Source organism: Erigeron canadensis, chromosome 9 (genome assembly GCF_010389155.1).
Source record: "Erigeron canadensis isolate Cc75 chromosome 9, C_canadensis_v1, whole genome shotgun sequence".
NCBI classification, from domain to species: Eukaryota; Viridiplantae; Streptophyta; class Magnoliopsida; order Asterales; family Asteraceae; genus Erigeron; species Erigeron canadensis.
In genome coordinates, this window is record NC_057769.1 from 5076907 (window position 1) to 5103988 (window position 27082).

Consider the following 27082-nt stretch of genomic DNA (forward strand, 5'->3'; position numbering starts at 1 on the left):
TTAGAAAGCAAATTACTTTATCTTGCTTGTATTCATTAAAATCCAAAAGACAAGAATCTCATAATCTGATGTTAGTTAGTACATTATTTCCTATTCAATGGCCTGCGAGTGCAGTACAGTTCTTATTTCTTCTTAATAAGTCAGTATTTTCGTATATAATTTCTTTAATACTTATTTGATGTTTTGAAGTATGTGAAGGGGTTCGTGGATGTGATTCAAAATTCAGTTACTTTCTTTTGAACCCAACGAATCAGCATCCATACGTTCAAGGATCCTTCGTGCTTCCTCTTCTGTGGCTGGAACCACTTTACGAATCCTAAACCCATTGTTATTGGCTTTAGCTTCTGGCCGGACTGTGAATGTGAAGTAGAATGTGTTTGAAACCTGCAAAGAAACGAGTAGACGAATGCTTTGCTAAGTAAAATTTCAAACCATTTAGTCTAGTTCTCCAAAACTATCATTTAGGTAGAGGCGGCAAACTGTCAGGTCACACAGGTCCAGTAATAGGTCAAAATTGATAATGATCAAACGGGGTCATATATATAAGAAACTGAATAATGATGAAATCTACTCCTATTCTTTTTATAAACAATCTATCTAGGAGCTATAATCACGCGGGTGCACAATCTTAACTAACTCTTAGTAAAAGCAATTTTGGATAAACCATAATGGTCCTTTTGCAGCTATAGTTCTGCATTTTGCCATTTTGCTCAAGACCCCTTATTCTTGGTAAGCATGATGTTTTTAGGTATATTATGATTACTAGTATGTAATGAAAAAAAAAAACTAGTAAATAATGCTAAAAACTAGAAGGGCAAATAGTGCTATACATATTGGGAATCTAAATTCAAAAGTTTTAGGGTGAAACCAACCTCACTAGACCTGAGCTCGGGCCGCGTAACATGGGCAACAACTTCAACATTAATTAAAGGTTGTTCTGCATGTTCGAATTCTGTATATAGAACACATGACTTGAAACGTAAGAAATCACCAACGTCCACCTGAGAAAACAATCATTAAACACCGCTAGACACACAAGCATAACTGAGGCAGCGGAAAACATGTGAAAATAGAAAACTTATGGCAGTGCAATATTGCAAACTTGCAATGCAAACAAAATCAAGAGTCCACTTGGAATTTTATTACAGTTAACAGTAGATATGGCAATTTTTAGTCAAACTTATATATGGGGTGATTTCGGGAATGTTTTATCTTTAACAAGTCAATCAGATAACTTGGCTAAAACGGGAAATAAGTCGAAAGTCGTCCAAAATGTATTTTTAGCACATCACGTTGCTAAATAGGTTTTGTTCAAAAGGCTGGTTGGTTACTGAAATAATGTAATTTCTTTGATCACATGCAAGTATGTAACACACTAGTTTACAAAGTTTCGCAAAGGACCAAAGGTGTTTCGCGTCAAATATATACTCGTTTGGCCTGCTACCCAACCCATTTCTAGTTGAAAATGCTTGAGTTGGTAATTATTAGATATGATCATTATACACATCTATCACGGGCTGTTGCCATGAAATGTATAATATCTCGAGCATATTAATAGTTCACAGAGGATAGGAATCAGACTACATATCCAACACAAATAGCTTCACTTTAACTGAATGGATTCTTAACAGCTTCAATTCTTTCAACATAAGCGGTAAGAAGTAAAGGGTAGCAATAAGCTACTCACCGGTCTTAGAAAGTCAACATGGTCAACTTCAAGAAAATGTGGCATTAATCCAGCAAAAGTGTAAGCTGTTGAGAAAGCCAACTCAAAGGCTCGATGCATCAAAAATCCTCCAAAGATACGTCCATGTAAGTTTCGTTGTTGGGGTTGGCATATCAATGAATTTTCAAGCCGCGTATCTTTAAGAAGAATGGTATCTCGATTTGCCAACGCAGGCATGTCACAGAAAATACGTCCTTCAGCCAATAATAAATCAAGTCGATTCTTTTCTCCATCAATCTCCTTTCTATTCACGTTCTTTAATTTTCTCAGTTTGTTTCTTGCTTCTGCTTCTTCAAAGAGTAGTTTTTCTGCCTCGGTTTGTGGTGTTAGCCGATTCACAGGAGCAGCTTTCCCAGTTTTGGAATCACGGGCCACAAATATGAAGTTAGCTGTTAGAGCTACTGTTTCTGTTATGTCAGTGCTATCTACAACACCAATATCAGATTGTCAGATCAAGTTGATTCCATACAAAAACGTTATAAGAGATTTGATGTCTGTAAAACCACCAAAATGGGTAATTTTTGTAACGTTAAAATGGGCCAGGCTGAACGTCTAAAGTTGGCCTAGAAAATGCTTTTTGTTTATCGTTTAAAATATTTATTTAGGAAATAATTAGCGTGTCAAATATTTTGGAGATATGATTAAAGAAATTATATCATTGAAATGTAATCTAGCTTTTAGATGGTTTATGAATTAGAAATATATTTTGGGCAATGTTTGACCCGTTTCACTTTAAGCTACTTTCACCCCTTTTGACCTGTTAAAGATATAACATAACCGGAATCCAGCCATTCATAAATCAATGAGAAAAAATGATCACCCCAGAAAAAAGAAAGGTAGAATTGTTCATGACCATTGTCTTTAAAGTCATTTGTTTCATTGGAGTAAAGGGTATGACAGGGAAAAAACCAAAACCATGTCACGAAGAATCATTCCATTTGAAGAACTCAATCCCACTAAATCTAACTTAAACTCTATTTGTAAAACTGACTGTTAAGATCAATAATTTTAACCACATGATGATTGACACATACGATTACATACCAGTTGACAGTTGAATGACTTCAAGTTGAACCTCAATAGAAGACCGCCCAACCCATATAACTGCACCAGCCATTTTGAGATCACAATCAACACTAATTGTTTTCTTCAAGACCATCTTGTCAACAGATGCAGTAACCAGCAATAGGGGCCTTGTCATACTATCGTCATCAGAGCAATGCTTCATTCACATGCAAAATAAACTCAAGATCTAAACATAAAGCTAGAGGTGGCATTAAGTTATGACAGGTAATGTGAACCACGGCATATTTCACCAAACATATAGATTCATATTATATAAAGAAGTTGTCTAATAGTGTGCCAAAGATGATTAAAAATTTTGTTTCTTTTAGCAATAATCTAAATGTATTGCAAAAATTTATACAACAATCTACATTAGGGTTATAAAAAAAACCTAACTTGATTCAACCCATTCACAGAAAATGGATTGAAACTGCCACCTACTCATCTTTACATCATTACATGATGCTGAAACCCCAATATACTCTCTCTTCCAACTTGTTATATAAGACAAGATCGAATAATCTGATGCTCGCTATTGTACTAATACCACCAGGTCCAACCATAGAAAAATGAAAACCTCGACTACAATAACTGTTTAGAATCATAATTTGCTCATTGGAAAATGTTTCACCCCCTCCCCCTCTCTTCCGTTGTTTGATAAGCGTGAAAGACAATTCATAACGGTTTCACAGTTATCTCTTATACAAAAACCTATCACTTAGACAAACTTTGAACACAAAAGGCTTTCAAGAATTATAATTGTGGGATAGAATGTCATAAAGGTTTTAGGAGTTGTTTGGTTCACAGAATGCAATGGAACTGGAATTTTTACCTTCAAAATTGTTCCTAGTTAGGTAACAAAGGAATTTGAAATGGAATGAATTCTTTTAATCACTAGAGTTTTGTACTAATTCAGCATTTCTTAGAAATCCTTCATTTTAATGAAGAAAGTTTTAGAGTCTCTTCCGAATTCGGGAGTCAAAAAGTTTTATAACACGTTCCTGGTGGAAAAAAAATGTGAATGAAAGATCCCACTGAACTGAATTGGGTCCAGGAATCTAAGAAATAGTGAGAATGATTTACAGAAGAATTTTGAAGGTAAAAACTTCCAGAATTTTGAAGGTAAAAACTTCCAATTCCATTAGATGCCACGAACCAAACGGCTCTTACAGTTTTGACCGCCAATGCAACAATTCCACATTCAAATCGATCTAAACCACCCCCTAAATTGCCACATAGAAATATAGAACCCATTCGGAGATTTAAAGTAATTGGGTTACGAGTTTGAAAACGTTAGTCGAAAGTATATTGGTATGTATCTAACTTAAAACGCTTCGTGCTTCCAGCTTTCAAATATTGATAAAACTATCCGGTGGTATTTTTGCTAACTTGACACCTTTATACAGATGCCATCTGGCGACTTACATGGATGAAAAAAACCTATCACGTTGACAAACTTAAAGCACAAAAGACTCCCAACATTCCATTTCAAACCAACGTCAAACCAAACGTCATAAAGATTCCACATTTTTGACCGACAACACAACAATTCATATCCAAACAACCACCCCTAAACTCCTACACAAAAACCCATATGCAAAAACACAAAAAGCAACAAACTTTATAAAAAAAAAACACAAGAATTTATCCAACAATACCTTAACCGAGATAGTACCGGCTAATGCATCAAGATCTTCAAGCAATTTCCCAATTCTAACCTCATTCCAAGGATCCCTATACTGTTCTCTCAATATATAATCAGTAGAAAAGTTATACAAAATTGTTGTCCTACTTTGAGATGGGAATCTTGTAAGTAATTCACTTTGTGGGGGTGCATCTTTTGGTGGGTCAAGAAGTCTTTCAAAGATTTTTGATCTTGTTTCCCATAAAGCAGCAGTAACAGGGGAATGATACATACCTGGCCATAAACTTAGGGGCTTTCTAGATGAGGCATTTCCATCATCTGCCCTTGGTGAATTTTCAAATGGGGATGTGAATGTTGACTTTATTTTTATTGGGCTGAATTCCATATGTATGATATGTATATTTTTGGTTATTAAAAATGATCTTGATTAGGGTTTGGAGAAATTTGGGAAAAAGATTGTTGCTTTTGTGAGAAAATTTTATGGGGTTTTTGTAGGGATATGATTTGGGGAATTGGAGATTGGTTTGGTGAAAGAATTTATTATGGTTTGATCATGCCTTTCATGGCTTTTCTGAAAGAAGAAACTATTTGGTGATAAAGATTCGTTGGTGAAAACAGCATGGTCTATGTCATTTTCGATCCTTCACATCGTATTCGAACTGTTTTTATATGGAATTTTTCACACCAAACGTTTTATATCCACCCAAACTCAATCTTAATCCGTCCGTCATCGTTAGAAATTAGTTAATCATGTTTTTTCGAACATTTAATTTAATAAAACATTATAGGGATCATCGTATAATGATAAAATGTTACAAAGTATTTTAAACAACGAGATATTTACAATGGGATATTACAAATATTTTTACATGAAACTTTTATAACAAATGTTTTTATTTCCACCGAAACTCAATCTTAATTCGTCCGTCATCATTAATATTTAGTTAATCATGTTTTTGCGAACATTAAGTTTAATAAAACATCACCATATAATGATCAAGTTTTACAAGTACCTTAAACAACGAGATATTGACCATGAGACATTACAAATATCGGAAGAAAAAACCCTAAGACTAGCAATCTCTAAAAATCAAATTGAAGACATTGGATAAAACCTGAAATGTCTTTGACCTGGTCATCATTGGCTAATTATACATGTTAGTTAATTAGATAAAATACACTTCATTAATAAAAAAGTTAAAATACATTCTTTAATCTGTAACTACTTAATAGAGGATCAGTCACGCACGATGTAGCGACGAAGGTGATGATGACAACATGACAGTGGACTATGTAAAAAGAGTAAAAGATATATTTTAAAAGTTAAGATATAGATGATGTAAATTTATAAACAAATATGTTTAAAATAGTAAACAAAATACAGTAGTAAATAAAAGGTTGAGAAATATTTTTGATAGATGAGGTCATTACACCCTTACAGTGTTACATGATTTAGCTTAATAATTGATTAAATACTCAAACTTTGATTATTTTGTTATTATATATTAGTTGATGTTTGGAAAATTTTGTTCGGGACTGAATAGTTTTGAAGTCATAAAATAGGATTTGTAAAAGTTAGAATTTTTTTATTATCTTTTATATGAACAATCGATCCATAAAAAGGGAAACAAAAGTATATATGATTTAATTTAGATAAAATCAATTGTACGTTTTGAGGTTTTTATCTTATTATTTAATGTTTTATATACTAGCTTGATAAAATAGAATTGTCTAGTAAAATATTTTAGAAAGCAAGCAAACAAGAAACCCGAACCAATAATCTTACCTAATGGTTTTACATCTTGTTAAGGGAACACGATGTAATTGAATGTATACTACACTTAGGAATAGTTCCACTCGTTTGGTCATCGAGTTTGAGAGTAGTACACTACACCAAGCCATCCAGGCTTAATCGCTTAGCGTCTAGGCAGCAACTAAAACGATTGCAAGCAGAAACTTTTAAAACACCAAGGCGGGTGAATTACCATCTCCTATACCTATCAAAACCTTTTAGGAACTACCTCACACGTTCATAGCAACAACAGTAAGAGCTCGTGGTTTCAAATACATATTCATATTCATCTACGAGTTCTGCCGTTACATACACAAAATCGAAAACCCTATAGTTCCTTAAACTGATGATATAAGCACTATATAACACTTATTCCAACATAAGATCAAAGAAGAAATAAAAACTTGTAATTACATATAGCTTACATAAATCACTTGGGCACTACATTACTGATCACTTCTTTCCTTTTGTCTCACGAGCAACAATGAGTTCTATGTCACCTACATCACCGGTATCAGTTGGCATCAAAATCTCGTCATCCACGGTAAAGTGGTAGTTTTGGCCAATAGCCCGTAAAAGTTGGTACACTTCAAACATTGTGGGTCGTTCCCTGTGAGAAGCCGGTAAAACACAATTACACGCGACTTTAAGAACCTGAAAAACCTCATTATCGCATCCTTTCCCGGTCAATGATTGGTCAATTGACTCATGAAGCTTTGACTCTACAGATAACTCAGAAATCCATTCGACTAAATTACCCTTAAAGCTATCGGGAGCTTTAGCTACATGAGTCGGTTTTTCACCCGTTACCAACTCAAGTAACACCACCCCGAAGCTATAAACGTCCCCTTTAGGGGTGGCCACAAGAGTACGCGCATATTCGGGTGCCACATACCCAATGTCACCAAACTCACCATTCACGAAAGTACTCAGATGAGTATCAACCGGGTTCATAAGCCTGGCCAGCCCAAAATCCGATATTCTCGGCTCGAAATCTTGATCCAATAAGATGCATTTAGAGCTTATATTTCTATGAAGGATCCGAGGGTTGCAGTTATGGTGGAGCCATGCAAACCCTTTGGCTGCACCTATAGCAACTTTTAGCCGTACTGACCATTCCATATGTTTTTTGTCATCGGCTACAAAATGCAAATTATCGTGGAGAGTGCCGTTCGCCATGTACTTGTAAACTAAAAACCTTTCCTTTTTCGTGACACAAAACCCTAGAAGCGGAACAAGGTTACGATGCTTCACATTGCCAAGTGTTGCCATTTCTGATGCAAATTCTTTTTCCGAGTGTTGAGTGTCTTGCAATCTTTTGATCATAAGTGAGCTTCCATCTTCAAGTGTTGCTTTATATAAAGAACCTGTTCTTCCCGATCCAATGATGTTTTCTTTGCTGAAGCTATTGGTAGCCTTCATTAGATCACTTAATCTCATCTTTGAAACTGGGTTATCAAACATCGAAAGCTGGAAATATATCCAAGTTAGTAAATTTGAAAAAATAAATATCAGAAATGAACAGATTTCTTCACCAATTTAGGTCGAGGTAGATCAATATTAGCCCATTTACTTGTGATCGGGTTGATTCGGGTCCTGTACTGTCTCTACGGGGTATTATAATTAAAAAATGGAATAATATAAAAGGAATTAAAAGGAATTGGGACGAAAGTTGCCCAAAGTGTATTGAGATGATACAAGTTTTGTAATCATATTTAATACGTTACATATTATAGATATTAATACGCGTACTTTTATTTGGAAAAAAAGTGATCCGGGTCAATCCTACCCGATCCGTACCAACCTTCCCATAAAGTACCATTTAGACCCGTTACCTAACCCACACCCGCTTTGCCACATGTAATTTACTTAGTCAATCATCTTGCCTTGATTGTTTTAGTTCCTTTGATACTCCGAGCCCATTTATTCTCATCAGGGTCTTCTTCTTTCTTTCTAACCACTTTCCGCATAAAGAATGTCATACCGATTCCTACCACCAATGCGGTGAAAGTAGCACCCCCAATTGCAGCCCCAATAATCACACCTGTGTGTGATTTGTTGCTACCTCCTTGACAACGACGCAAAGGCCCCCCACATAAACCAGGATTTCCTGCATAGGCATCTCGCGTAGCGGTATAATTACTAAAATAAGGCACTTGGCCAGTCAAAAGGTTATTTGCAACACTGAAATCCTTTAACCGATTAAGAGCACCCAATTCTGGTGGAATCTGACCCGTAAAATGGTTGTTTTCGAGCTTAAGGGTATTAAGAAACGAACAGTTTGAAATGCTGGCTGGGATCAGACCTGTAAAGTTGTTTGATGAAAGATCAAGACTAACTAAAAATGGAACAACATCAGTCATGTTGGACGGGAGAGGCCCTTCAAGATTATTGCTTGAAAGATCCAAACTGGTCATTGAGGTACAGTTTTTAAGCCCGGGAGGAAATGGACCCTTCAACCCCATGTCGGAAAGCCGGATATTTAAAACTCTGCTCTCATCAATATGCCAACATTCAACACCTGCAAATCTACAAATGAAACCTTCTGTACTGTTGTTAAAATCCCATGAAGATAAGAGGTTTTCTGGATCTTTAAGTGATGCTTTAACAGATCTTAAGCAATCAACATCGCTCTGAACAGCATTGCTGCAGCTACTAGATATAAGTATCCAGAGACAAACTATTATTATTGTTTGGATATTCAGCGGCATTATCATCGAAAAACAAGCCATTATGTAAAAGATCTTAAAAAGTTTATGTATGGGAAACCTCAGTTTTCAGTAAACAAACCTGGTAAGATAGCAAAATAAACAACATTATTAGCTCTTTGTTGCAAAGTAACAATCTTTCAGTCAGAAATGCCTCACAAGGGGTGCATAAAGTTGTAATAATCATAATCAAATAGCAAGTAGTAATAAAGATGTTGTAGCTATTGGTATAAAATGTAAATGTAATTGTAACACCCAATCCCTTCTTCCACGGGTTTTGGGTCCCAATACCTCGACGGTGTATGGGGGAGGTTGAGATGTAGGCAGCCTTACCTCTACCTAAGTAGAGAGGCTGCTTCCAGGTTCTATCTAAATGATAGAAAAGGACCTCCAGCCATTGCATGGAGTGAGGATTTGCATGAGATGTAGCTATTACTAGTAATTATCTAAATCTATATAATGGTAATTACTAACAGTAGCCTTGTAGGAAATATTGTTTGGATGTGCTTAAAGATGTAATAATCACTTTTGATGGTGTTGATTGTTTGGAAAATGTTGATTATTTGAGGAAGAAAATAAATGAATTAAGTGTAAAAAAGAGTATATAATAACTTCTGTTGCAACTATTTTTCCATTGATTACTCAGAAGTCACTATATGTCTATATGCCGACTAAATAACTATATAACCATAAGCAGAAGCAAGTCATCCAAAAACTATTTAAGTATTAATTAAGGTTACAATAGTCAATAACCATGTTCAAAACACCTGTCCAACATTACCCTAAATAACAAAACAATTTGCAAGAGTGAATCAATTGGTACGAACTACGCACATGTAATGCCTGACAAAAACATTCTGCTTGAAACTTTTGTCCAAAAGTCATTCAATCTTGTAAGACCCAAATATTTCTCATAAAGTCAATTAACTAAAACTACCACCACCAAGGTGGCACTAGTCGCTAAACGTCCTGATGTCCAAATCTCAAGTTTGAACCTCTCTAGGTAAACATCTTAGGGTGGCCAGGAAAAGGGTTCGAAAAGGTCACAGGGATACTTTGGTTCGGCTGCATGAATCTGAGTCAAAGACGCCCTCTCAAGGTAACCTGGGACATGAAGAACCTCTTCCGTTTACCAGGTTTCGATTATTATTAAAAGGCAGATTAAAAAACAAATTACGCTCATCATCTACACTTTCTCAATACTTACATCATGAATTATATAATTACACAATTTAAGATATCATAAACTTTAATTAATAACACTACATCCCCACACAATTAGTAACACAACTAAAAAGCAAAAAGATATTGTTAACTCAAATAATAAAAGGAACCCAAGCAAATTTCATCAAGTTTCATATAAATTCAAGATTTTTACCCGCTATGAACCCTTAATTAGCTCCACAAACTCAACAACACACCAAGAAAACAAAGAACACCATCGGCTCAAACAATTAACATCCCATGTGAATTCCATAAAACCCACATCATATTTCCAAAAGGTCAAGGTTTTAACAACTATAAACGCTTGGATCAAAACTATATTCCCACAAAACTAACAACATATCCAAATAATATATAAAAAAAAAACATTAAGACATCTTTAGTTCAAATAACCAAAAACCTGAACGAATTACATCAAATTTCATATAAAGTCAAAATCTTTACAACTATAAATGCTTAACCAGCACTATATTCTCACAATAACTGATCACCAAGGTGGCCTAGTGGTCAACCGTTTTGATGTTCTCACAAGAGGTCTCAGTTTCAAACTTGACTAGGTAAACATCTGACTCAAAGACTCGGTATCAGACCTCATTCGTTTACCGGTTTATATTCACACAAAAACTTATCTTCAGCTATAATAATCAAAAAACTCATATGACCCACATCAAATTTCACATAAAGGGTTAAAATTCTATACAGCTATGAACCCTTCAGCACTATATTCCGACAAAATTAGACATACACCCAGAAAACAAAACATCATCTTTAGCTCAAATAATCAAGAACCCATATAAATTCCACCAAGCCCACATCAAATTTCACATAAAGTCAAGACTTTTACCAACTATAAACACTTAAATCAAAACTATATTCCCACAAAACCCAGAAAAAAAACACATCATTTTGACTCAAATAACCAAAAAAGCACATCAAATTTTACATAAAGTCAAGATTTTTAGCAATTAAAAAGAACCAAAATGACTAAAAAAAGATGAAAAACTTACAAAACAAGATTCAAGATCTTCAACATGAATGGATGAGAAGGAAAAAAGTGAGTGGATTGTAATTTAATCAAATGGGATGTAAGGAAAAAATGATGCAAATCGGGTCAAAGAAGGAAATATAATGAAGTTCCAAGCGACGACCAAGAATGAGTGGTATGCTTGACTTGCAGTTTCTTTGTTACTATTTGACAAGGAAAGTGATATTCGTGTGTGAAACTCATGACTTTTTTGTGAGTGATGTTAAATTGTAAGTTTGACACTTTCAAAGATGTGATCATTTTCATTTTCAGTGTAATTTACAAGGCTAATTTAAGAAGTTCATATCAGTAGTTTTTAATGTTAATTATTCTAGGTCTACCGAAAAACCCTTTAAAATATTTATAAAGAAGCAACATTTGGTCTAATGAAATAGAGGTGATTTAGTAGTTAGATACGAGTATTACTTTTTCTTTTTTTTAACAAGAAGCTATGGTTAAAATTTCATCTTAAAAAAATGTTTTAGTACTCGTGTCGGATCTTTTTTTTTTAAAGGTGTATTTCGACTCAGACGTGATTGAAGACAATTTTAGTCAGCTATCGTTGGAACTCGCGAGATGCTGCAGTCTCTCAGCTCCCCTCCTTGTGGAAAATTTCTAGATGGGAAACCCAAGTATTGTGTCAGTCGAGACTCGAACCCACAACCTTAGGAGAAAACCCATCGGGGCCTCACATAGTGGGAAGTGTAAACACCCCTAGCCACTGGGGTTTAAGCCGATGGTTTAACATTTTTTTATGGAAGTACAAAGGTGAGTAGTTAGCTCGATTCAAACGGTATTTGACACGTTATCAATTTAACAAATAAAGTATACTGATTTTTAGATTGTTGCTTTTATAATTGATGTTAAAAACCTTTTATGTTGATTCAACTATGTAGTAAGCTTGTCATTTAGTTGCCTAATGATAAAAGTAAGACATATTTGTAGATTGAATTTGTTTTTTTATTTTATTCTAAACTAGATTATTAACCCGCGTAATACGCGGGAGAACATATAAAAAGTATACAAAGTATTCCAATAGAAGTACACTTTATGACGAAACCCTTAAACATAAAAAAAACTTCTCTTGATTAGAATTGAACCTATAACTTTTTGTAAATTAATTAGTAATTTTTTAAAATATCTTAGAGTTCACTTTTTTAAAGATGCAAAACTTTATAAATTAAATATCTAAATTGAAGGCTTAATAAGCCGCATATATGACTATATGTATTTGTTTTATATTTTACTAATAAAAAAACTCATGACATCCTTTTATATACTAAAAGATAGTTGTTCTAATGACTTAAGATCAATCACAAATTTTGATTATTTCCTAAGTTATATATTATCTTTTTAATAATAATTTTTTTTTTTTAAATTATAATTTTTTCGTGTGTGTGTATGTCTTAAAGAAGGGCTTTCGGTTTTTTTCACCGCGTTTTGTGGTCTTGCAGCTATTTAAATAAATAAAAATATAATATAAGACTTTTTTAGATCAAATTAAGACTTTATATAATATTTTTATCATATAACATAGTAAATATTAGTCATAAGTATTTAATTTTACATTTTGATATTCAACATCTGTTATTTATGTTTGTTAAATTATGATATTATCTATATTTAACATGTCATATTCAACATATTTTGTATTTGTCATTTTATAAGTGGTTCTAAAATCACGTTAATGATATCTATCATATAATCAAAAGAGGTTTGAGATACATTTGCACCCCTTAAAACCCTTAAAATTATATTTTTCCGTTCTCTTTCCCATACTTTTTTTTTTAATTTTTTTTTCTATTTCCATCTTTATCTTTTTAAAAATATACCTTATTATTAACAAATTATCTAAAGTCCAATCTATTACATTTTATAATCACTAAAACTATTATTTTATCGTTTAGTTCCTTTTTTTTTGTTTTATATCTGTAAAATTACTATCAATATTATTTTTGTATAAAAATACTGAAACAAATTCATTCTTTTAATATATGAATTTTTTTTTCAAATTTTAGTAATTATCTAACATCTAAATATTCTAATAATTTGTTTCGTACAAAAACTATAAATTATGAAAAGTTAAACGGACTAAAAAATGATTTTGGTTTTTAATTCGGGTAAAAGTTTATTCTTATACAAGGTTTATTACCAGCACGATGTGCGGATGTTAAAAAATTATCTATACTATATTATAAAAAGAATAGCTTCCATGTTGAAAGTTACATGGGGAGAAATGTCTAAAATACCATTAATTATACTACTAGTCCTTAATCTTTTAAAATTTTTCAATTAACTCTTTACATTAATTGCTTTTACATCAATTATCAATATCACTCGATGCCGTCTCTACCATCAACAGTCGTCCACCACCAACACCTCGCTGTCACAAACCCCGCTGCATAGCGCGGGTACCGTGCTAGTTTACTAAAAATTGTGTACAAACATTTTTATTTACAATTTTTTAAAATTGTTAATACTTTTTTTCTTTTTCTAATACATAGGAACAAAAAAAATAAAATATATTTGATACATTGAGCATTGTAGTAAAAATTATATGAGGTAAAATTAAGTACTTGCAACAATTTGATTGAAGAAGGAATGTCACATGCTTTATGAATGAATGACAATAAAAACTTATAGATGATTAATTCTCTTAATTTATAAGCGTGCAGATTTCCTTAATTTATAGGATGGTAGCATGTGCAATAAGTAAGATTTAGAAAGAAATTAAGTGGAAATCCACTTATCACATTCATATTGTTTTGAGAGAATTTTTAAGTTGATTTTTAAAAGGATTAATCATTTTTTCAAGAACTTGTTAAATAAAGATAAAGTATAGTGAACACTATAAGTTTTAATGTATGACCTTAAAATCCTTAGCGTATAGATTTACATAAAAAAATAAAAAGTAAACATACACGCCTGGACAATTTTATAAATCAACAAATTAATTGTATGAAATATAAATATGTCCTCTAACGAAAATCATTTTCATCCGTCACAAAAAACTTACGATCAACTTGACAAAAAATCGAAACTTGTTTTCTAAACCTACACGATGGGAAAAAAAATACTTTAAGAGTAAAAGTTAATAAATCTGTTTCGTAATTATAGAGTTTGTTATGTTTTTTAATTGTATATGTAAAAAAACAATTTAAAAAAATATATACATATACACATATATATAATATATAGATATAGATATAGATAGATATAGATAAACTTTTGTGAATAGACAAAAACAAATCCTATATAATATAATGCAGATTTAAGTACTTAAGTTTACACGAGAAACATATTGTCGAGATTTTTTATTTAGGAGTAATAATAATTAAAAGATTATGAAACCATATTTTAAATTATTCTTTTAAAAAATGCTTGTTACTTTTATAGTTTTGTGAATAGATAAAAATAAATCCTATATATAATAATGCAGATTTAAATACTTAGGTTTTCAAGAGATATATATTGTTGAGATTCTTTATTTTAGAAGCAATAATGATTAGAAGATTATAAAACCATAGTTTAAATTATTCTTTTAAAAAATGCTTGTTACTTTTATAGTTTTGTATATAATTTTGTATATAAAATAAGATAAATATTGTCAAAAATATATGAGGATGCCACATAGTATAAAATCTTATGTGGCAATTTTTAAAAATACCTTTAAATTGAAAAGGACTTTAAAATGTTAGGATTCTTATTGTTTTAATATGTATATAGATATATTTCTATTTTTATATATTTTTCTTGTGTTTTAAATATTTTGATTACATCCTTTTAACATTTTAAAATCTACATTATAACTATAACATTTATATACAAAATTTTTACATCAAACTAAATTAACAATCTATAAAAGTGATTTTAAAAATCTACTAAATTATATATGTGCATTCGTATAACCCTATAATTTTGGTTTACTCAATTTCCTTTTATCAATATTCTTTCCTGTTGTTATTTTTATACTCAAAATAAGACTCTTAACAAACATGAACCAATTTCTGCCTTGTTTAGAATTATTCGATCTTCACATATAATGTAACCATAAGTTTATTCAATAGAAAATTGTATTAGTTTAATTAAAATCTAAAAATGGTAAATGAGGTAAGCAAATCAATCCAAAGGCTAATATTCATCTTTGCTTTTCATCCTAGGGCTATAGTTTTTTCAAAAATGAATTTAAAAGGCTCTTTTATTATTATTGAGAGATAATATTACTATACACTAAAAAATTACAAAGATAAAGATATGTAAACCAAACTTTGTCCGATATCTAATATATAAACAAAACTAGTGCTCTTTAATGGACGAGTAGTCTCAAGATATATAAATCTTATAATAATTGTGAAACAAAAAGTATATAACCAATATCACAACTTAATGAATACGAAACTAAAGAAAAAATATATAAAAATTAGCTCCATATAAATATTGATTTCGGTCGACCCTTTTTTTTTCAACTTTAGTTAAAATGTATATGACCAATATCATAACTTAATCAATACGAAAGGTAAATAAGAAACATATAAAAATTAACTCTCTATATATTTAGATTCTAGTTTACCCATTTTTTCCCCAACTTTAGTTAAATAAAAAAGAAACAAAAAGTGTAGAGTATATAATTTGAAAAATACATATCAATTTATCAACAAAGACCATCTCGAATGTTTTGATTTTATTCGGGTTGTTCCACTCCGAAATAATCAATACATGCACAACACAGAGTCCTAGATGATGGTTAACATGTGTTGTCTTAAGATCTTCAAGATGAACTAATGTGGTTTTATTTTTTGTTGTTGAAGAAGAAAACATAGTGAACCTATAATGGACAACAAACTAAATTAAAAGAGATAATACTAACAATAACATAAGAATTCAATGTTAAATAATAATAATAATGATTAAATGTGAAAAAATATATAAATAAAAAAAACCTTTTTGGTAGTCGGTCGTAGCTCTTTTTTTTGCTGTAGGTTTTTTCTTAGGGTTAAGAATATATGAGAGTTTTTTCTATGTGGTATATATATATATATATATATATAGATAATAATAATAAAAATTTTATAAGATTTTTTTTATTACAGGTCGACCATTTTTTATTAAATAAATATTAAAAAAAATAGAGGATTAATAAGGAGAGAGTATTATTAGGGGTGTCAAGTGTACCCCCAACATTCTCTTTTAGTTATATTATAGATTACTCAACACACCGTATAAAAGTTTGATTGTTTATTATGAGCCATTGATAGAGAGCAAGGGATGCTAGTGGTCTTCTACTCATATTCTTTGCTTCGTTTGTTTCAGGAGGCATTTTTTAGTAAAAAATTACATTGTGTATATAGGGTAAAGCTCTTGTAATACAAATATGAAAGTAATAAAATAATATAGAATAAGATATTTATGATAAAATTGATGTATAAAGAATCATAGAACACAAGTATATAAAACTAATGCACAAATAGAGTTAGGGGAATGAATAACAAATTGGTATTAGAACTAATAATTTTGTGATTTATATTTTCAAGCGCACGTATATAAGACAAATAAAATAAACTAATGCATTAGAGGTAAAACCAATTAACAAGATGATTATTATGATTTATTGGTACTGAATCATGATTTACAATAGTTTTAAGTTAAAAAAGAAACAACTATTTTATTTTTTTATTATAATATATGTTTAATTTGAATCAATGCATATATATTTAAAGGGGATGACAACATATGAGTGGTGGGTGTCATCACTCAATACAACACCTCTTGCGTTGATTATGGTGTGGTGTGGGTTTGAGTGGTAGAACCACTCATTGATGCGTGGTTACCTCTTGCGTACCTTTTTTTATTTTTTTATTTTTAAATCTTTTTTCTTTTTGTTTTTTATTGTTAATATTTTATAAGGTATATTATGGTGTGAGTGGTAGGTTGACAACAAAAAAAATAAAATGTACAATGAGTGAGCGGTAAATGATAGGTGACATAAAAGGATTGATTGATAGTGAGTGATGAGAAAGTCGACAAAAGGTGGAATGCCAAGTTGCCAACCCTCTAATTTTTTTTTAAGATTTGTCTATTAAAGATTTATCATTCATGAGTTTCTAGTTATATATCATCTTATTAATTAGTTTTACCTCATGAATGATAAATATAGTATAATTATGTAAAGCATAGGGTGTCTCGTGAAGATAAGTTACAAATTAATTGGTATTTATTTTCATAAAGCCTATAAATCATATGTTTGTTTTATGGGAAAATAATGGGTACAGTAGGTTGCATCATGGCTTAGGTATTGTAAACACAAAAAATTTTAAATTTTTACATTTTGACCCTTAAACTTATTTATATATCATAAATGCCCTCTGATTTTTTATGGTGTTGTACTGAGAATACGTACAACGGCTGTATGTATGATATCCCCTTATTTTATACATGTTGAAAGAGGATTTATCATCTTATTTATACTATATAATACTATCTTATAAAGCATTTTATTTTTTTCAAATTCTCAATTAAGGATTTGAATTACCTAAATTAACCCTCTTATTTATTCATTAATACATTAATACCTTTAAATTTCAACAACTCATTTTCCTCTATCTCATCAAATCTCAACCACTTAATTTTTCTCCCCCCTCCATAAATCATTTTATTATTCATTTAATATATTCAAAATCTTTTATTTCAAAAACTGTATATCGATAAATAATAAAAATTGTGTGGGTGTTCTTAAAATTTCATGCTCTTTCATTATAAATGCCATTCGACGAATTTTTAAATCTGAAGACGGACCCCGTTTGGCTAAAACATTTGGCTATCATACTCTATGACTTGACCTATCACATCCACCATCTCATCGCGGCAACGCGCATACACTATCTCTCGTATTATAAAACAAATTTCCCCGTCTAAATTTTAAGTTTCAACATTTACTTTCCCAAAATGCCCCCAATTTATTTTATATTTACCAAAAATAAGTATAATACTCATTCTCTCTTCTTAAATCTCAATCAATAATTTTTTTCCTCTCTCATTCATAAATCATTTATTCCTTCAATTAATTAAAAATCTTTTATCTCAAAAGTCATACCTCGATAAATTATAAAATTTATACGGGTGTTTTTAAAATTTCAAGCTCTTTAATTAGAGATGTCATTCGATATACTTTTGACGAATTTTTAAATCCGAGGTCGGAACTCGTACGGTTAAGGCATTTGGCTATCAGAGTCTATGACCTATCACACTTTATGACCTATCACCCCCACCATCTCACCATCACAACGTGCGGGTAATTACTCTCTTAATATAAAAAATCATACTGGTAAATGAGATGCATTTCTCATTGTACTAATTTACAATTTAGGGCTTGATTAGAAAGCAATGGCAGTATGTCACTGTTCACTTTGTATAATCTAACCCGCCAAATACGATCGCATAATTTTGTGTCCAATTTTTGTTGTTATTGACGGAGAAAAATGAAAAAGTGAAAAGGAAAATACAGCCCCCTACCACCTAACCAAAAGCGCGTGCCATAACTTTAATTAGAAATAAATCTGGCATTAGCAAAAACAGGACACAAAAGTACTACTTTGTGTCAGAAACCCACTTTCCCTTTCTATCTTTCTTTACCTTCCACACAATGACTTGATCAAAACCCACAATTCTCTGTCGCCGCCGCCGCCGATCATCATCATCCGCCGCCGCCGACAACCCACTTCTGTAAGTTCTATCAACTACTTACTATATTTAGTCCAATTGTACTAATAATAAAATGCTATTATTAGTATTAGTATTACTATTTATATCTTGATTAGTGAAAAGTTTTGATTTTTATATGAAATTCTGTTAAATTGTGTACTGGGTGGGTGTTTATTGTTGCTATAGATGATTAAAAATGTTTCATTTGTATGAATTTCGACCGAAACCATGTGTCTTGGAAAGACAAAAAACATTTAACTTTGGTGAGGTGTCACATAAGAAAAATGATAGATAGGAGTAATTTGTAGGCCTAAATAGTTGGTTCTTACATGTGGCAAAATCGATGGTAAACATTGAGCGAGAAAGTTAACGACTTTATGCATTCGACTTTTCTATTTTTTGCGTGTGCCGGAATTAGTATAAATGAAACTATATATATATATATACTTGGTGGACTATAAACTAGTGTAGCTTAATGGTTGGGGGCTTGGGAATCTCTTAGTGGAGACCGAAGCTCAATCTCCGCAGGCTATAGGATAATCGCCAACCTTGGCCTTATGCCTTATGCATGTGGCTCTGTCGGTTCCTGCTCTGGAGAGGAAGTATTTGTGAAATTGGTTGTGTTTTTTTAGTATTGACAGACACTTTCTTTAGCATCGTGTACAGGCGATATGTAGTATAACTTCAACATTGTCTTCCACATATAATATCCCTAGTACTAATCTCGCTTTTTTGGTTATATGTGGTGGTTTATAGGGCTCACCGGTCATGGAAGATATGGATTCAGTTGCTACAATGTTGGAGTCTACGAACTCCAAAATACAACAACTTCAGAAAGCTTTTGCGGAGCTAGAAAGTCATCGAACTGTAACACTCAACTTTAAATGGAAACAAATTGAGGAACATTTTCATGGGCTTGAAAAGTCGTTGAAGAGGCGTTTTACTGAGCTGGAAGACCAGGAAAAGGAGTTCGAAATGAAAACAGTTGAAGCTCAACGAGTGTTGGAGAAGCGTTGTGCTGCTGTTATGGCCAAGGAAGAAGCTTCATTGGTTAGGCTTCAAGAGAAGAGAGATGTTGCAGTTTCTGCTATCTTTAATGTTCTCGGGAAGAAGAAAAATGGACACATGGAATCTGTAGCAGCTTCTGTTATGGACGAAAAACCATCTGATTGTGAAGTAAATGGTTTGAAAAAGTTATTCGAAGCTGGTGACGTGAAGCTGCTATCAAATCCCCAGCTTTCTAAGTTATGTGAGGAGATGGATGCAGAAGGACTGCACAGATTCATATCAGATAATCGCAAGAATCTTGCTTCCATAAAGGAGGAGATTCCAATTGCGTTGAAGGCTGCGGGTGACCCTGGTGGTTTGGTTTTAGATTCACTCAACGGTTTCTATGTCCCAGAGTTGTCAAACTTAGATGGGAAAAAAGATTCGAATCTGTTGGGTATTCGCCGAACATGTATCATGCTGATGGAATGTCTTAGCGTTCTGCTTGAACACCTTGATGCAGGCACTGTTTCAAAGGTGATATCTGAAGATGTGAAGGACAGAGCAAAGATTATTGCACAAGTGTGGAAACCGAAGTTAGATGATCTTAATTTGGATGATAGTAATGGCAACTCCTTGGAGGCTCACGCTTTCTTACAGCTTGTTGCAACTTTTGGTATTCATTCCGATTTTGTGCATGAAGATTTATCCAAGTTGATACCGATGGTTTCTCGGCGCCACCAGACAGCCGAACTTTGCCGCTTCCTTGGGTTGTCTGATAAGATGCCAGGTTGTTACCTTTTCTTGTTTCCTAAGCTTTTATGTTCGAAATGGCTGTTTTGTTTCATTGAACTTATGCTTTGTCTCTAAGGGTCAGATGGGGTTATCTAATTTGATGTGTTACCCAACTTGCCTGACGTGCCCAATTCACTGCATCTACAATGAATGGAATATACATAAAAACAGTGAGTGTGAGAGTGATATTAAGTGGCCTGAACCATCACTCTTTTTCTTTCAGATAGAAAAAAGAATATGAAAGATGGTAAATGAGTTGTAGTTTTTCTTTGTGCAAACTTTATTTGTCTTCTCCATATACATAAAAACAGTGTGTGTGTGTGTGTGAGTGAATATTAAGGAGCCTGAACCATCACTTAGCAAGGCTAAAGAAAGAATGCCGGTTTGAGAGTCGGCAAGATAGCAAGAAGGGCTGATCAAAATCAGCAAGGAAGAAAGAAAGCACGACAGAAAGCAGAAAGAAAGAAGGGATCCCGCAAGAAAGAAAGCAGGTAGCAAGTAGCAACAAACGCGTCATAGCTAGAGCAAGAAGCAAGATATGGGGCTGCAGCGGTATAGGCATTAAGTTAGCAAGCAAGAACAAGAATGAACGCAAGCAAGAAAGAAGGAAAGTCTCGGTTGAAGTTGTCTCTTAAATTAAGGTCGTGATGTTGAGTTTTTGAGTAGTAGAAATAAGATGATGATCGTTCAATTAAAACATCAAAGTTCTCGACAAAAGAAGAAGCAACAAAATGGTAGGAATCAAAAGAGGATGTTGTGATTAAAGTTGCATATAATTATAATCACAGGTTGTCAATTAGAAGACATCGGTTCTAAGGGATATTAAAAGGTTAAAGACGACCCATGATTTTGGCTATCGTGGGCTTGAAAACCAAAAATAATAGAAAGGTGTATGTATTTGGATATTTTGATGGTGTTAGTAAAAAAGAAGGTGAAAGTATTATTTTGTGCTTAACCTGGTTGTCACATGCGAATAGACATCCAAAAGCTATGATGATGCATATAGTAAGTATGTTAAAAGGTGGGTGTGTCTATTGAAATACAGGTTCTATCGATTATTTGAAGGTGGTGCTTGTGAGAGCTTGAAAGAAATGTCATTACTTTAAGAAGCACATGTGTTGTCACTTTCAAAGGCAAGGGAATAGAGTTTGGTATAATGAGATGTAAGTGAAATACTGAGTTTCTTCTTGCCAATGAAAGAAGAGACCATATTTCTTTTTATTTTGTAGGAATTAAAGAAAACCGAGACCAAAGGGGTTCATATCAAGATCGAGAAGAAAGATAGACCGTAAACAAGAGACCGAAAGCGTTCAAGTTAGAAAGAGAAAAAGGGAAGACGGAACCTTCATAGTTTGTATTGCACGACCGACATCAAGACATCAAGATCAAGGGGGTGAATATTGGGTTAATGTTGATGTTTATGGATCAAATGATTCCGGGTCAAGCACAGGTCAAGTCTAGTCGCAATGTAGCATGGGTCAAGCAAAGATGGACATGGGTTTTTTACCAGTTAGTTTGCATGTAATAAGTTGTTTAGTAGTAGCATTTCTGCATGTTTTAATTAATTAAGTAGTAGTTAGTTTAGTTGTTTTCTTTAGTAGTAGGTAGACTTGTTACTTGGTTTGACCATAGAAAGTTGAAACTACCATCACACATTTTAGGCCATTAGTACTTCATTCCTAGTTGTTTGCATTGGCAAGTTTGTGTTCAAAGGCTATATATCGGCCTTTTGTTTATATGAATGGAAGTATGAGTTGTAGCGTTTCTTCCTGCAAACTTTATTTTTCTTCTTTATAGAATATTAAGTTTGCTTAAAGAAAAACTACAACTCATACTTCCATTCATATAAACATAAGGTTTATATATAGCCTTTAAACACAAACTTGCCAATGCAAATAACCAAGAATAAAGTACTAATGGTCTAAAGCATGTAGTATTAGTTTCAATTTGCTTCTTATTACTTGGTCAAACTAAGTAACCATTCTATCTACTACTAGATAAAACAACTAAGCTAACTACTACTTAATTAATTAAAACATCAGGAAATACTAAATACTACTAAACAACTTATTACATGCAAACTAACTAGTAAAAGGGTTTAGTAGCTGGGGGTGTAAGTAACTTTTACACTTTTTCTATTGTGTGAATGTAACTTTCATTTGGTTCGTAACTAACCCACTAAATTGTATGTAACTAACCCACTAAATTGAACGATTAATGTAAAAGTGTATACGTGGCACATGATGAACTGCCACGTAGAAGTTTTTGATTGGTCAACGTAAAATTTTTACATTAATCGTTAAAATTTAGTGGTTTAGTTACATACAATTAACCAAATGAAAGTTACATTCACACAATAGGAAAATTGTAAAAGTTACTCACATTTCCAGATACTTAACCCCTAGTAAAAACCCATGTCCATCTTTGCTTGGCCCATGCTACATCGTGACCCGACTTCACCTGTGCTTAACCTGGAACCATTTGATCCATAAACATCAAGGTTGACCCAATATTCACCCCCTTAATCTTGATGTAGGCCGTGCAATACGAACTATGAGGTTCAGTCTTCCTTTTTTCTCTTTCTAACTTGAACGCTTTGGGTCTCCAGTTTACAATCTGTCTTTCTTCTTGATCTTTGACGTGAACCTCTTTGGTCCCTGTTTTCTTTAATTCCTACAAAATAAAAAGAAATTAGTTCTTGTCTTTCATTGGCAAGAAGAAACTCAATATTTCATTCGAGCAATTTCATTTTATCAAACTCTATTGGTCATCTCCTTGCTTGAAAATGACAACACATGTGCTTTCTACAGTAATGGCATTTTTTGCTAGCTCTCACAAGCTCCACCTTGAACTAATCAATACAACGTGTATTTCCATACACACTTTCTAACATACTATATGCATCATCATAATTTTTGGATGTCTCTTCACATGTAAACCAGATTAAGCACAAAAAAAAAAAAAATTCACCTTCTTTTTGACTAACACCACCGAAGTAAACCAAATACATACACCTTTCTATTATTTTTTTGTTAACAAGCCCACTTATCTGGCCAGAATCATGGGTTGTCTTTAAACCTTTTGATATCCCTTAGAACCGATGTCTTCAAAGGCAACCTGTGATCATATGGAACTTTAATCACTACCGCCCCTCATGATTCCTACCATTTTGTTGCTTCTTCTTTTGCTGAGAACTTTGTTGTTTTAATTGAACGATCATTAGCTTATGTCTACCGCTCAAAAGCTCAACATCACATTGTTAAATTAAGAGACAACTTCAACCGCGACCTATGTTCTTGCTTGCGTTCATATCTTGTTCATGCTTGCTAACTCATTGTCCATACTGCTGCAACCCGGTATCTTGCTTCTTGCTCTTGCTATGACTGTCTTTGCTACTTGCTCTTGCTTTCTTTCTTGCGGGATCCCTTCTTTCTTTCTTCCTTGCTTGCTGATTTTGATCGGGCCCTTCTTGCTATCTTGATGCTATTTTTGCCCCAAATCCATGGTCTGCTTTATTTCTCGCTATTGACTCTCAAACCGGCAGTCTTTCTTTAGCCTTGCTTGTAGGAGTGATGGTTGAGACCCATTAATATACACTGACACACTCACTCTTTTTATGTATACGGAGAAGACAAATAAAGTTTCCAGAAAGAGAAAACTATAGCTCATACTTCCATTTATATAAACACATGGCCTATATATAGCCCTTAAACACAAACTTGCCAATGCAAACAACAAGGAATAAAGTACTAATGGCCTGAAACTTGTAATGGTAGTTTCAACTTGCTCCTTATTACTTGGTCAAACCAAGTTACCAAATGACCCACTACTAAATAAAATAACTACACTAACTCCTTAATTAATTATAACATGCAGAAAATACTACTATCAAACAACTTATTCCATGCAAACTAACTAGTAAAAACCCATGTCCATATTTGCTTGACCCATGCTACATCACGATCCGACTTGACATGTGCTTGACCCGGAACCATTTGATCCATAAACTTCAAGGTTAACCCAACATACATTTTTATTTATAACCAAGTATATTTACTTTTTCTTCTTGGTTTGTCAGGTGTAATTGATGTGTTGGTCAACAGTGGAAGACATATTGACGCTGTTAATCTAGCCTTTTCATTCGAACTCACCGAGCAGTTTTCTCCTGTTACGTTATTAAATTCCTACTTGGCAGAGGTGACGAAAGCTCCTTCCACTGTGAAAGCAGGAAATTCTTCTCCAATGGCTCAGGTTTTTCCTTTGTTCTCTACTCAACTAAAAGGCGGAAGTTTGATTCTTCAATGGGTAAATGGGTTGCAGACTCGCAGTTGGTTTATAATGGGTTGATTTGGGGTTATACACTTATACCTTCTTTATTATTTATCTATTTATTTATTTTTATTTTAAAATTTAGATAGGTAAATTGGAAACAAGTTGAATGGGTCAAGAGGGTTGAGAGTCACTTAATCAACCTCATGAGTCCTTTTCTCTTAAACAATAGGTTAGCAATTGTAATATTTCAGTTACTTTGAACACCTTAAATGCATTAATCATTTGTAACGTTCAACAAACGAAATAAAAAGTAGTGTTTCTTAGGTAGGACAACCCAAATCAAATAGTTGGGGAACATTATCAACCCTGCTCTTTCTGTGCAGTTTGCTACCTCCAGATCAAAAGTGCATCCATGACCTGATAATGCATATTAGATTGGTTTTGGTTAAATACATTGATGTAGATGTTTTGAAACAGTTTACGATTTATGTTTGTCTAAATCTCCGAACAGCACACATTTGGTAAAGCTGCTGGATATTCTTTTGATTTACATCTTCCATCTTTTAAATCGCAGATTGATGTCAGCGAAAGAGAACTATCTGCCTTAAAGGCTGTCACCAAGTGCATTGAAGAACACAAGCTTGAAGATCAGTACCCTTTAGACTCACTTCAAAAACGGATCCTTGAGCTAGAGAAAGCCAAGGCCGAAAAAAAACGAGCGACAGAAGTTGTTAAACCTCAATCCAAAAGACCCCGGGCCAATGGTGTAGTAGCAGGATATGGCTCCCGCAACACAAACATCACTGCTGACAAAAATCTCTACGCCACCAGGTATGCACCGCCAACTCAGTATATGTATGACGGCAGACAACCCTATGCTTACCCTGGACCACCCGAAAACCATGTTCACTCGTTTATCGGAACTCCTTACAACATAGCTCCAAACCATGGAACCTACTTCGGAAATGGTTATCAGTACCAAGCTCCTTATCTTCACTAAGTTTGTAGGCATGATAAGAAACTTTGATCATGATCCTTCTTAACTTCTAGGTCTTAACCCTTTTGAGTCATTCCTATGTTGAGCTCAATTTGGAAAAACCATGGAAAGCCGAAGAAAAAAAAATGTATGTTAGCCCTGTTGATTTTGGTTTGTATAATTGGACAACCGTATAATACATGTATTGTTAATGTTGTAAGTTCAGTTTGTATTGTATCGTATACGTCAACAAAAAGCACAATTCCACTAATTTTGTTATTTAGTTTAGTTCCTAACCAAATCGTCTGGCTGCGGGTCTTATATCTAAATCTGCCAGACTCCAAGTCTTGGAGCTTTAATCTTTTTATAGTTACATCTCTAACCGTGTTGAATGCTATTTGAATCTGGGTGTGACTAGTTTTGTTTCTACTAGTTTTCATTAAATGTTTAAGCTTAGTTATTTCCAAAACATACTACAATCCAATGACATGTAAGAGTGACAAATGATCAAGGTTTATGCAATCGAAACTTTTCAACTTCATCGTATAAATACTTTCAGATATGCTTTGGATCATGCGTGTGGATGTATCCTGGTACTAATATCATATATTTGTTATGAATATATCCCTATACATCGCGTAAAACGATCAAGGATGGTGAGGTACGTAGTATGTGCCACCACATTTACAAAACCAACGCGAGGCACCCCAGGGTATGAGCACGAGGATGGAGGTGCAAGGGTTGCAGCCTTCACACTGATTCGTGCAGTCGACTTTGGGAGGGATATCATCATTGTCATACTTGGCAGATGAGATATCTGTACTTGGTGCGATGGCTGGAAAAGAACAAACAAATGATAGAAAATATGTTAAAAGCAATTCATTCTGGATATACAAAGAAATATCAAAACACACGGTTCAATGGAAAACATAGACTCGAGTATAGATACACAGCAAATACCTGTACCAGAAGCGTTGTCGACATGGATGTTGATAACAAGACAGACGATAAAGAAAGAAAAGATGTAAATCTGAGAATTATTCATGCTGTTTTTGAGTTATTTCGACCTGAACAAACACAAGACAAACATGAAATTTTTCGAAAGAGTTATTTACAAAAAATTATCTTATATCATAACAAATCTAGAAATGATTTTGATTTTTGATGTTA

At 33.2% G+C, this 27082-nt stretch overlaps 3 protein-coding genes across 3 annotated transcripts; 1 reads left to right on the forward strand and 2 right to left on the reverse strand.

Annotated features, from left to right (window-relative positions):
• On the reverse strand, positions 1–5070 carry LOC122581908 (acyl-coenzyme A thioesterase 2, chloroplastic). Its single transcript, XM_043754225.1, has 5 exons — positions 4450–5070; positions 2771–2948; positions 1688–2151; positions 873–1001; positions 1–384 (listed from the first exon to the last, which is right to left on the reverse strand). The coding sequence occupies exons 1-5, from the start codon at positions 4819–4821 to the stop codon at positions 223–225; spliced, it is 1305 nt and encodes a 434-aa protein (XP_043610160.1). The 5' UTR covers positions 4822–5070; the 3' UTR covers positions 1–222.
• Positions 5071–6491: 1421 nt separating this feature from the next.
• Positions 6492–11336, reverse strand: LOC122581248 (probably inactive leucine-rich repeat receptor-like protein kinase At5g48380). The gene is made up of 3 exons (XM_043753431.1): positions 11168–11336; positions 8115–9018; positions 6492–7698 (listed from the first exon to the last, which is right to left on the reverse strand). Exons 2-3 carry the CDS (start codon positions 8958–8960, stop codon positions 6682–6684), a joined length of 1863 nt encoding a protein of 620 aa, XP_043609366.1. The 5' UTR covers positions 8961–9018; positions 11168–11336; the 3' UTR covers positions 6492–6681.
• A 7413-nt stretch (positions 11337–18749) lies between these two features.
• Positions 18750–26183, forward strand: LOC122581300 (FRIGIDA-like protein 3). Its single transcript, XM_043753502.1, has 4 exons — positions 18750–18903; positions 19639–20659; positions 24743–24915; positions 25511–26183. The coding sequence occupies exons 2-4, from the start codon at positions 19651–19653 to the stop codon at positions 25934–25936; spliced, it is 1608 nt and encodes a 535-aa protein (XP_043609437.1). The 5' UTR covers positions 18750–18903; positions 19639–19650; the 3' UTR covers positions 25937–26183.
• The last annotated feature ends 899 nt before the right edge of the window (positions 26184–27082 follow it).